Source organism: Pseudophryne corroboree, chromosome 5 (genome assembly GCF_028390025.1).
Source record: "Pseudophryne corroboree isolate aPseCor3 chromosome 5, aPseCor3.hap2, whole genome shotgun sequence".
Taxonomy (NCBI): Eukaryota; Metazoa; Chordata; class Amphibia; order Anura; family Myobatrachidae; genus Pseudophryne; species Pseudophryne corroboree.
The window spans coordinates 468655957-468669081 of NC_086448.1; the positions used below are offsets into that span (position 1 = coordinate 468655957).

General features: G+C 43.6%; 1 protein-coding gene across 1 annotated transcript; it reads left to right on the forward strand.

Annotated features, from left to right (window-relative positions):
- Window positions 1-2118: 2118 nt before the first annotated feature.
- Window positions 2119-3439, forward strand: LOC134929614 (putative nuclease HARBI1). The gene is made up of 3 exons (XM_063925201.1): window positions 2119-2815; window positions 2900-3317; window positions 3418-3439. The coding sequence occupies exons 1-3, from the start codon at window positions 2230-2232 to the stop codon at window positions 3437-3439; spliced, it is 1026 nt and encodes a 341-aa protein (XP_063781271.1). The 5' UTR covers window positions 2119-2229.
- Window positions 3440-13125: the final 9686 nt, after the last annotated feature.

Here is a 13125-nt window from a genome sequence, read left to right on the forward strand (position 1 = left end):
TATCCCCACTCAATTGTTGGGGTACAGAAGCAGAAATTTGCAGAGTACTAGGTCCTGCCTCTTCACCATCCGCAGAGGCGCATTCCAACATGCGCCTTTGGCAATCTAGGCGTTTTTTCATCAATGCCATCTGCTGCTCTGCAATGCGGTCCATCTCTGCTGCTATTTGCTCACGAGAAGCCATGTTTGCGATGACGTGTTTACGCCGAGGTGTGTGCTTATTTATACCTACGGGCGGGGCGTTCATTCACACAGGTGTACAGTATGTTAATCTGGATAATGATTGCACTGCTTATTTAACGGCCTACTTTGCACGCTGTGAGTGTAGGTAGTTTGGAGTTTCACAGTTGAGTTTGCAGGCTTGTGCGTGAAGGTGCTATTGGAATTTTATGAGTGAGTAATTGTGAAGCATACATTTGTACTTTTGTTCGCGTTTACAATATAGACAGTGTAGCATTTTGTCTGCGAATTAACGTTAGTGAGTATTCTGGGATTCGTCTTGTTTATATTTTTAATAAACGATTTTAGTTTATGTTAATCTTTTTAACACATATATTTTGCAAGTCCATTTTTTAAATAAAACCTGTGCTTCATTGTTTTTAAGCTAATTTAAGGTCTCTTGTAGGATATTTTGTTTGGCTGACTGAACCCTGCAGTCTTATTGACTTTTTGTGTGCCAATTAACACAAATTGATACAACCTTTATTTTGGATCAGGTAAGTGCCCTTGGCCTGTGTTGGTGCCTGTTTGTGTTAATGGTCTGTATGTTGTTTTTGACTGTTCTTTTTGGTCTCTTGTAGGATATTTTGTTTGGCTGACTGAACCCTGCAGTCTTATTGACTTTTTGTGTGCCAATTAACACAAATTGATACAACCTTTATTTTGGATCAGGTAAGTGCCCTTGGCCTGTGTTGGTGCCTGTTTGTGTTAATGGTCTGTATGTTGTTTTTGACTGTTCTTTTTGGTCTCTTGTAGGATATTTTGTTTGGCTGACTGAACCCTGCAGTCTTATTGACTTTTTGTGTGCCAATTAACACAAATTGATACAACCTTTATTTTGGATCAGGTAAGTGCCCTTGGCCTGTGTTGGTGCCTGTTTGTGTTAATGGTCTGTATGTTGTTTTTGACTGTTCTTTTTGGTCTCTTGTAGGATATTTTGTTTGGCTGACTGAACCCTGCAGTCTTATTGACTTTTTGTGTGCCAATTAACACAAATTGATACAACCTTTATTTTGGATCAGGTAAGTGCCCTTGGCCTGTGTTGGTGCCTGTTTGTGTTAATGGTCTGTATGTTGTTTTGACTGTTCTTTTTGGTCTCTTGTAGGATATTTTGTTTGGCTGACTGAACCCTGCAGTCTTATTGACTTTTTGTGTGCCAATTAACACAAATTGATACAACCTTTATTTTGGATCAGGTAAGTGCCCTTAGCCTGTGTTGGTGCCTGTTTGTGTTAATGGTCTGTATGTTGTTTTTGACTGTTCTTTTTGGTCTCTTGTAGGATATTTTGTTTGGCTGACTGAACCCTGCAGTCTTATTGACTTTTTGTGTGCCAATTAACACAAATTGATACAACCTTTATTTTGGATCAGGTAAGTGCCCTTGGCCTGTGTTGGTGCCTGTTTGTGTTTGTTCAAAGTGTTTTGATTATGTTTGTTTTCCATCTTGATAATAATTGTTTTTTTGGTTACCAGGATGGATCTGCAAAGTAGTGTTTTTCTTGGCTGGACTAGCTACTAAATGCCTATATTGTTTTTTTTTTTTTTAAAAATTTGTTAAATGTTTGGTTTATTTTTTTAAGGTGTTTGTGATGTGTTTGATGCTCAGAATTTAAATTAGTTAAAATGTAATAAAATTTCAATTTAACAGGTGTAGCTTTTTTAAAAATATTAATATATTATGTTTTTTGAATTTTTATTTTCCATTTCTTCCTGAATTGAACCCAGAAAAAATGTCGTACGCTCCTGCAGTAAGTTGACACCCCCTTTTTTAAACCATTTATTGTTTTTATATTTTTAGGACTTTGTTTTTTTATTATTCAACATCTCTTTTTTTTTATATAAAAGTGTGTGATGTCTATATTTATCGCAGCCGAAGCCCTACCTCCCCAACCCACGCCAGCACTCCCACCCCAACCGCCAGCCCCACAACCACAACCGGCTCCTCATCAACCAAGGCAACGGAGGCGTGCTAGGCCACCAATTTTCCGAACCCGTGTCCTACTTTTTGGGATGCCAGATGATGTGGTGGTGCGTAGATACAGGCTGCCACCACATCTAATCCTAGACACTCTCTCCATAATAGAGAGTGATCTGGAGTCAGAAATTCGGTATCCTACAGCAATACCACCATTGACACAATTCCTTGCTGTGTTACATTTTTTGGCTACAGCCTCATATCAGCATGTTGTGGGAGACCTGGTTGGCATGTCGCAGGGCCAGTTCAGTAAGGTCCTGCGGCGTGTCTGCCAGGCTTTCCTAAAGCGTGTAAAGCAATTTATTGATATGCCTTTGGATGTTGGTGCCCTAGATGTGGTGAAGCGGCAATTTGAGGAAGGTGGTAGTCGCTTCCCACATGTTATTGGGGTTGTGGATGGCACACATGTAGCTATTCAGCCACCAAGACATAATGAAGAAATTGATAGAAACAGGAAACTGTTTCATTCTCTGAATGTAATGGTTGTTTGTGGGCCATCCCTCCAGATCCTTTCCCTGAATGCAAAGTTTACTGGAAGTTCACATGATGCATATGTCATTAGACAATCAGGGATATGGCAGAGATTAAGATCAAGTCAACGAGCAGACATGTGGTTATTGGGTGAGTTGGTGCACATTTTTTTTTTTCACAAATATTTTGAGTAAAAAATATACTATTTTTAATTTTGGGTTTTTCATCAAACAGGAGACCGTGGATATCCTTGCACCCCCTGGCTCATGACTCCTTACCGTAATCCCAGGCCAGGACCACAGATGGCATTTAACTCCGCGCTTACTGCCACTAGGCAGCTGGTGGAGCGCACAATTGGTGTCCTTAAAGGGCGGTTTCGTGTGCTCCACCGCACTGGTGGCGACATCATGTATTCGCCGGAGATGGCAAGTAAAATAGTGGTCCTGTGCGCAATACTACATAATATCGCGGTAAGGAGTAGTGTAGAGCTTCCACAGGCAGAGGAATTGCCTGATGAGGAGCCAGGGGTTGTTCGACACTTCGGTGGGGGGAGTGTTACACGGAGGGGGAGCCAAGTCAGGGCAAGGATTGTTGCCGAATATTTCAGGTATAGTGTTTTTATATTATCTTTTTTATTAAAATTAAAAGCACAGTATGCTTATGTATTATTTTTAATGTTGTCATTTTTTTTGTTATTGTAAAATGATTGTGTAATGCTTTTGTTGTGTTGGAATGTGTATTATTTCTTATAGTAAAATTCCGGAAACATGTTAAGGTTTAATGTTTTTTAAGTAAAAAAAAAACAATGTGATGTTGCTAAATAGTGTCCTTATTTGTTTTATATCCTAAAATCCTGATTATGTAAACAAACACTCAAAAAAATGATACTGAATGTTGCCCACTTTGTGACTGTCCAGCTGAATGATCACAAAAACTGTGGTGAGTACACAGATATGTATAGTAATTTAGACAAAACTGTGTGTCTGTGTCTGTGTTTGTTTTTTTGTGTAATTTTTTTTTTGGTCTAAAATTTGCTTCTGCGAATGCGTATTTCCGCTCGAGCGAAATAACACTCTGCTCTTCACAGCATTGCAAAGATCAATAAAGTTATTAGAAATGACAACATAGATTTTTGACCAATCACATGCTAACAGACACTATAAATATATGCCCAAATAAGGAAAACGCCATTGCCATGATGCGTGCTGCACCTTTCACCAGGCGGGAGCTCCGCGTCCTGGTTGCGGTGATGGACCGCCGCGTAGGCCGCGTTGGGCGCTTCATCCCAAATAGGGTTAAGCGCGAGGCCTACGCGGAGGTCCGCCGCCTGCTGCGTTCTCGCGTCCGCAGCAGGCGGACAATCATACAACTAGAGAGGAGGTGGAGTGATCTCCGCAGGAGGACTCCAGAGCTGTTGGCGGAGATCCGCCAGCAAATACGTTCAATGCATACACGAAGTAAGTTACATTACATAAGATTATTAGCATAAATTGTGCTAATGGGGGTAATTCCAAGTTGATTGCAGCAGGAATTTAGTTACCAATTGGCAAAAACCAAGTGCACTGCAGGGGATGCATATTTAACATGTGCAGAGAGAGTTAGATTTGGGTGGGGTGGGTTCAATCGGCAATATAATTTGCAGTGTAAAAATGAAGCAGTCCGTTTTTACCCTGCACAGAATAAAATAACCCACCCAAACCAAAATCTCTCTGCACATGTTATATCTGCCTCCCCTGCAGGCCACATGGTTTTGGCCAATTGCTAAATAAAATCCTGCTGCGAACAACTTGGAATTACCCACAATTTACACTAAGTGGTAGGCTAATTGCAACACTGAGTGTCTATTTTGGTACAATAGGACAGTGTGTGTGGTTAGGGCAAACAGTACTGACTGTAGCAAAGTGCCACCAAACAAGTGCATGTTTTGCAGAATTAATAACCATGCAGGAAACTGTACCCAAAATCTTGATCAGTGCTGTCTATATAATAAGGTGCCTTGAATAGTGATCTGGTGATGTTGCCTAGACCATTCAATATGACTCAATGGAATAGATTAAGGAATGAGCTTCAAAATAATAGTTTGTTCTCATTTTGATTGCTGTGGGCAACATGAAGAGGTTTTTACAATGTTTTTTAAGCAAAATAAAATAAAATAAAAATTAACATGGAACAGAACAGTGAAATTTCTACTTGTTTAGTATGTAATTTAACATGCTAACTAAATTTAATAAAAATTATCTTTATAGGACGACAACAACGCCAGAGCTCTCAGCCCCCTTCCCCTTCCCAGTCCCCCTCCCCTTCTCACTCCCCCTCTCCTTCCCAGTCCCCCTCCCCTTCCCAGTCCCCCTCCCCTTCCCAGTCCCCATCAGCTTCCCAGTCCCCCTCAGCTTCCCAGTCCCCCTCAGCTTCCCATTCCCCATCAGCTTCCCAGTCCCCCTCAGCTTCCCAGTCCCCCTCAGCTTCCCAGTCCCCCTCAGCTTCCAACGCCCCCTCAGCTTCCCAGGCCCACTCCACTTTCCACTCCCCTTCTCACACCACCTCTCCATCTCTTTCTGTGACCCCTTCTCCTCCTTCCCATACCCCTTCTCCTTCAACTTCAAAATCCCCTTCTCAGCCCCCCTCACCCTCTATTGGCTTAACTTTCTCCCCGCCCCCCTCGCCCTCTCAATCAGACCCACCCTCTGAAATTTTTTGCCCAATCCAGCCTCCTTCCCCCATCCCTCCTCCTTCCCCCATCCCTCCTCCTTCCCCAATCCCTCCTCCTTCCCCCATCAACCCGCCTTCCCCCATCCAGCCGCCTTCCCCACCCAGTGAGTGGGCACAAGAAGCACCTGATGATTTTCCTGCCAACCATCATGTTGCAGAGGAAAGTAAGTGTTTGAACATGTTGATAAAAAAAAAACCTACTTACACTTACAATGACAAAACATGCAGTGTTGTACTGTTGGAATTGTTGTACCAAGGACAACTATTTGTGTGATTCTTCATGGTCTACATGTTGCATTTACATTTTTTAGAGTGTCATTATATGTACAGTGTTTATGTGGGCAATGTTTTGTGTGTCCACTGTAGGTCGACACTCATTAGGTCGACAGGGTTGCCAGGACAACAGGGTTTATATGTGTTAGTTTTTCGGGGAAACAGTTAGACCAGAGTGGAGTTTAGTATGTTGTTGGTCTTTTACACTTGTGCCTGTGTAGTCTTAATATTTTCACTTACAAATCACATGCTTCACTTTGTTAGGCAGCCTAATGACACAATGATTGGTGGTGTGAAAGTTACACTCACAAAATGTTTTTGGGATAAATTCAAACCTGTTTGACCTTATTTAGTAAGGGCAGCTTTCAGGGAGTGTGGGCATGCTAGGATATGTTGTCCTTCTGAAGATGTTGATATGCAGTGTGATGAGGCTGGACCAAACCCATAAAAATTAGAAAATAAACACAACAGATGTGAATGAATGCCAACATGGTGTAACATTGACGAAGATGGTAGTTATCTTGAACATGGGATGTCGCCCATAGCAAACAATAAGATTATACTTTACAATTGTGTAACCACTTCTACAAGATAAGATTATTATTTTTGCTTGTTTGCTATGGGCAACGCTCCATCTTAAATATAACTCACATAGTAGTAAATGTACCCCATGGTCTCGTAAACTGTAAAAATATTAAAAAAAAGGCTGAGCAGGCTTGTGTGTTCTGATAATGAATGTACCATAAAACAGCCATGATGTAGTAACTTTGCCATTAAGCAGGCCTGTCCAAACTGCGGACCTCCAACTGTTGAGAAACTACACATCCCAGCATGCCCTGACACAGCTTTGGCATTCCCTGGGCCCTAAACTGTGTCAAGGCATGCTGGTATATGTAGTTTCACAACAGCTTGAGGGATGCAGTTTGGACATGCCTGCATTAAAGTGTGCTTTGTGCCTTGCTTGTATAATAAGTAATGTGAGTAAGTTAGTAATGTTTATGTTGGCTCTTAATTTCAGATGTTGCCGTTGGAGATCCCACTTCTTTTGGGGACATTCTTCAAAACATGAAGATACATTTACAGGCCTTGCTGGGTCTGGTTGACAAAATGCAAAAGTTGCATTAGTTTTGTTGAACAAATGTTAATATTTTAATGTTTTCTATTATAAAAATCAAAAATGTTACCAAATAAAAAATTTTTTTTTTTCTAGTTAAGCGGGTGTTTAGTATTTATTAATGCAATACAGGAGCAGCAGATTGCCTATCACACATTTATTACCTTCAACATTTCATACATCTAACGTAAGTTTGGTTTAAAATTAAAAAATACATATGTTGTTATTGTCTTAAAAAACATGCAAACACCTTCATTCACATACTACAACTCTATTAAAAAAAAAAAAAAAAACAAGTAGACCAAGCACATTTCAAACATCTATATTTCTAGTAAAAAAAAACAAATAGATGAGGTACAATTATGGCTACAAAGTGTTCTTCAGGTATTTTAAAAAGACTTAATTGATCATGAACATTCCAATTCATTTCACTAATTGAATTCGTAATTGAGGAGGGCTTGTGGACTTTCAATTGTAAGGTGTTCTTCCACTTAATAGTTGAAAAAAACCATTGTGGTGCGTTTTTCCTTTAAAGTGAGCACTTTTAATGTAAAATGTGTATATCTACTACAACTTAGTATTTTGACGATGAAGTATGTGTTAATGCGATGGTTTCGCATTGCTGCGATGTTTTCGCATTGCTGCGATGTCATTTGGCGTACGCCCACTTTGTGTAATACTGCGTACGGATGAGCAACAATACGTTGGGGGCGGATGTTCGCAAATTTACTACATTAACGCAAATTTACGAATAGGTTGTGCGAACGAAAAACTTAGCGACCAACTCGGAATGAGGGCCTCGGTGTGCATTAGGGAACACAGGTTTTTTTTTTCCTACACAGAATTACCCCTCCCCTTTTAGCACCTGAGTGACATTACAATCTGATTGAGCAGCTTTCCACCTTGTGTATTGTCTGTAGGAATATTACCAAGCTCAGCATCATGCAACAGCGGTTCAAGAAGACTCACATCATGTCCCCTGTGTCACATCCTGCCCCCTGCATCTCTCGGCCACACCATCAGCTCCCTCTCGTGTCAACTCTCAGTCACACCATCACCACACCCTGCATAATCTCTCAGCCAGACCATCACCTCCTCCTGCAATGTCTCTCAGCACACCATCACCTCCCCATGCGTCATCATTCAGCACACCATCACCTCCCTCTGCATCGTCATTTAGCACACCATCACCTCCCTCTGCATCGTCATTCAGCACACCATCACCTCCCCCCGGCATCATCATTTCGCATACACCATCGCATTCTGTGTCTATGTGTGTATCCAATGCGCTGGGAGCCCATGCTGCGGCTGTCAGGTAGACTGCATCGCACCTGAGCGCCCTGTTCTAGCATTATGACAGAGAGGGCAGGATGTATTAAAATACATTGCTGCCCCTCTCCGCCTATCTCAGCGATGCTAATCGCATATGTACTAACATATGTAATTAACATCGCAATTCGTTAAACGAGCCCCCCTACAATGTTGAATAGAGATACTCACACTGCTGGTGAGGGGGGATGTGGGGCATAGAGACACACACTGATGGGGAAGGGGGGCATGGATTCACACACTGCTGGTGGGGACATGGAGACACACTGGTGGAGGGAGGGAAACATGGAGACACACACACACACACACACACACACACTGCTGATTGGGGGCAGGGGGGCATTGAAACACACTGATGTGGGGAGACGGACATGGAGAGACACACACACACTGCTGATGGGGGGAGGGGGTATGGAGACACATTAGTGTGGGGAGAGGGACATGGAGACACACACACATTGCTGAGGGGGGGAGGGGGCATGGAGACACACACTAGTGGGGGGAGAGGGACATGGAGACACACACACACTGCTGATGGGGGGTAGGGGGGAATGGATACACACTGGTGGGTGGAGAGGGACATGGAGACACACACAATGCTGATGGTGGGTAGGGGGGCATGGAGACACACTGGTGTGGGGAGGGGTGATGTTGAAAACACACACTGCTGATGGGGGGAGGGGGGCATGGAGACATACACTGGTGGGGGGTGAGGGACATGGAGACAAACACACAATGCTGATGGGGGTAGGAGGGCATGGAGAAACAATGGTGTGGGGAGGGGGACATGGAGACACACACTGCTGATGGGGGGAGGGGGCATGGAGACACACCCTGGTGGGGGGAGAGGGACATGGAGACACACTACTGATGGGGAGAGGGGTCCATGGAGACACACACTGGTGGGGGGGAGGGGGACATGGAGAAACACACTGCGGATGGGGGGGCATTGAGACACATGCTGTCAGGCTCATACACAAACACAGACAGAGGTGCCACCACCTTGATGACTTGTGACCTCCAGAAGCTGCTTCCTCCTCTTCCACGCTGCCAGCCCCCAGGAGATGAGCTGTAGATGATGCTGTAGCCTCGCCCCCTATTTGGGCCAGATGAGCATGTGCTGGGCTCCACCAATCTGGGCTCAGCATATGCTCCTCTTACCCCCACTGTCAGCAAGTTACTCAGTCTCTGCTGCTGCTGCTGCTGCTTATTACCACAGAGCAGGCACCCGACATCAGCAGCACATTGACGGAGGCGGGCAGGCTGAGCAAATACAATGCCCTTGCCAGTGGTACCCCTTTCTGCTGGGCCTGCCATGACACCCAGGGCACGTGCGCTGCTCGACCCCCCTTAGTTACGCCTCTGGGCCAGATGCAGACGTCTCCATCACCTCTAGTAGTTCTGCTCCTGCAGCCACTTGAAAAGACTCTGGAGACTACACTGCCAGTATAGGATAGTATAATGCAGCATGCATAAGCATGCAGTTACAAATATAAATAATATACCAGCACTGTTGCTTGATTGCGCCCAATAAAATAATTAGTTAAAAAATAGAATGATAGGATAAAAGAACAACATATAAATGTATTATACGTAAAGAGAAATATTACAGATAAAATGACTCTCTATTTATAGCACCCCCACTAGTATGGCAGCATTGGTAATAGGACTTTTAACATCACCCAGAACTTGCTTAAACCAGATGTTTTAATAAATGTTACCCATGTATGGATAGTTCTTAGCAGTCCCTTGGCAGATGTATGCAGTCTGTGCAGAATAGCAGGGTTCCACTTTAAATTAGTGATGTGCACCGGACATTTTTCGGGTTTTGTGTTTTGGTTTTGGATTCGGTTCCGCGGCCGTGTTTTGGATTCGGACGTGTTTTGGCAAAACCTCCCTGAAATTTTTTTATCGGATTCGGGTGTGTTTTGGATTCGGGTGTTTTTTTACAAAAAACCCTCAAAAACAGCTTAAATCATAGATTTTGCGGGTCATTTTGATCCCATAGTATTATTAACCTCAATAACCATAATTTCCACTCATTTCCAGTCTATTCTGAACACCTCACACTATTATTTTAATGTCCTAAAATTTGCACCAAGGTCGCTGAATGACTAAGCTAAGCGACCCAAGTGGCCGACACAAACACCTTGCCCATCTAGGAGTGGCGCTGCAGTGTCAGACAGGATGGCACTTCAAAAAATAGTCCCCAAAAAGCACATGATGCAAAGAAAAAAAGAGGTGCACCAAGGTCGCTGTGTGACTAAGCTAAGCGACCCAAGTGGCCGACACAAACACCTGGCCCATCTAGGAGTGGCAATGCAGTGTCAGACAGGATGGCAGATTTAAAAAATAGTCCCCAAACAGCACATAATGCAAAGAAAAAAAGAGGTGCAATGAGGTAGCTGTGTGGTTAAGCTAAGCAACCCAAGTGGCCGACACAAACACCTGGCCAATCTAGTAGTGGCACTGCAGTGTCAGACAGGATGGCAGATTTAAAAAATAGTCCTCAAACAGCACATGATGCAAAGAAAAAAAGAGGTGCAATGAGGTAGCTGTGTGACTAAGCTAAGCGACCCAAGTGGCCGACACAAACACCTGGCCCATCTAGGAGTGGCACTGCAGTGTCAGACAGGATGGCAGATTTAAAAAATTGTCCTCAAACAGCACATGATGCAAAGAAAAAAAGAGGTGCAATGAGGTAGCTGTGTGACTAAGCTAAGCGACCCAAGTGGCCGACACAAACACCTGGCCCATCTAGGAGTGGCACTGCAGTGTCAGACAGGATAGCAGATTTAAAAAATAGTCCCCAAACAACACATGATGCAAAGAAAAAAAGAGGTGCAATGAGGTAGCTGTGTGGCTAAGCTAAGCAACCCAAGTGGCCGACACAAACACCTGGCCCATCTAGGAGTGGCACTGCAGTGTCAGACAGGATGGCAGATTTAAAAAATAGTCCCCAAACAGCACATGATGCAAAGAAAAAAAGAGGTGCAATGAGGTAGCTGTGTGACTAAGCTAAGCGACCCAAGTGGCCGACACAAACACCTGGCCCATCTAGGAGTGGCACTGCAGTGTCAGACAGGATGGCAGATTTAAAAAATAGTCACCAAACAGCACATGATGCAAAGAAAAAAAGAGGTGCAATGAGGTAGCTGTGTGGCTGAGCTAAGCGACCCAAGTGGCCGACCCAAACACCTGGCCCATCTAGGAGTGGCATTGCAGTGTCAGACAGGATGGCACTTCAAAAAATAGTCCCCAAACAGCACATGATGCAAAAAAAAAAGAGGTGCAATGAGGTAGCTGTGTGACTAAGCTAAGCGACCCAAGTGGCCAACACAAACACCTGGCCCATCTAGGAGTGGCACTGCAGTGTCAGACAGGATGGCACTTCAAAAAATAGTCCCCAAACAGCACATGATGCAAAGAAAAAAAGAGGTGCACCAAGGTCACTGTGTGACTAAGCTAAGCGACCCAAGTGGCCGACACAAACACCTGGCCCATCTAGGAGTGGCACTGCAGTATCATACAGGATGGCAGATTTAAAAAATAGTCCCCAAACAGCACAAAATGCAAAGAAAAAATATGGTGCAATGAGGTAGCTGTGTGGCTAAGCTAAGCGACCCAAGTGGCCGACACAAACACCTGGCCCATCTAGGAGTGGCACTGCAGTGTCAGACAGGATGACAGATTTTAAAAATAGTCCCCAAACAGCACATGATGCAAAGAAAAAAAGAGGTGCAATGAGGTAGCTGTGTGACTAAGCTAAGCGACCCAAGTGGCCGACACAAACACTTGGCCCATCTAGGAGTGGCACTGCAGTTTTCTAACGAGAGGATAAGTGCTTCCATCCTCATGTGAATTTGAACCACTAGCCATGAACATAGGCCAGGGCCTCAGCCGTTCCTTGCCACTCCGTGTCGTAAATGGCATATTGGCAAGTTTACGCTTCTCATCAGATGCTTTTAATTTAGATTTTTGGGTCATTTTACTGAACTTTTGTTTTTTGGATTTTACATGCTCTCTACTATGACATTGGGCATTGGCCTTGTCAGACGACGTTGATGGCATTTCAACGTCTCGGCCATGACTATTGGCAGCAGCTTCAGCACAAGGTGGAAGTGGATCTTGATCTTTTCCCTATTTTATCCTCCACATTTTTGTTCTCCATTTTTTAATGTGTGGAATTATATGCCAGTAATATATCAATAGCAATGGCCTACTGTACCGTACTGCTATATATTATATACTGGTGGTCAGCAAAATTATGCACTGTCCTCCTACTACTGCGCACAACAACTAAAATGCACCACAGGTATGGATGGATAGTATACTGGACAACACAGAGGTAGGTAGAGCAGTGGACTACTGTACCGTACTGCTATATATTATATACTGGTGGTCAGCAAAATTATGCACTGTCCTCCTACTACTGCGCACAACAACTAAAATGCACCACAGGTATGGATGGATAGTATACTGGATGACACAGAGGTAGGTAGAGCAGTGGACTGCTGTACCGTACTGCTATATATTATATACTGGTGGTCAGCAATATTATGTGGTGTCCTCCTACTACTGCGCACAACAACTAAAATGCACCAAAGGTATGGATAGATAGTATACTGGACAACACAGAGGTAGGTAGAGCAGTGGACTGCTGTACCGTACTGATATAATACTTAGTGATGTGCACCGGATATTTTTCGGGTTTTGTGTTTTGGTTTTGGATTCGGACGCGTTTTGGCAAAACCTCACCGAAATTTCTTGTCGGATTCGGGTGTGTTTTGGATTCGGGTGTTTTTTTCAAAAACCCTAAAAAACAGCTTAAATCATAGAATGTGGGGGTCATTTTGATCCCATAGTATTATTAACCTCAATAACCACAATTTCCACTCATTTCCAGTCTATTCTGAACACCTCACACCTCACAATATTATTTTTAGTCCTAAAATTTGCACCGAGGTCGCTGGATGGCTAAGCTAAGCGACACAAGTGGCCGACACAAACACCTGGCCCATCTAGGAGTGGCACT

Coding starts and splice junctions, on each gene's coding strand:
- LOC134929614 (XM_063925201.1), top strand. CDS start 2,230: ATGCCAGATGATGTGGTGGTGCGTAGATACAGGCTGCCACCACATCTA. Junction 2,816..2,899: donor AGCAGACATGTGGTTATTGG/GTGAGTTGGTGC, acceptor TTCATCAAACAG/GAGACCGTGGATATCCTTGC. Junction 3,318..3,417: donor TTATTAAAATTAAAAGCACA/GTATGCTTATGT, acceptor TATTTCTTATAG/TAAAATTCCGGAAACATGTT.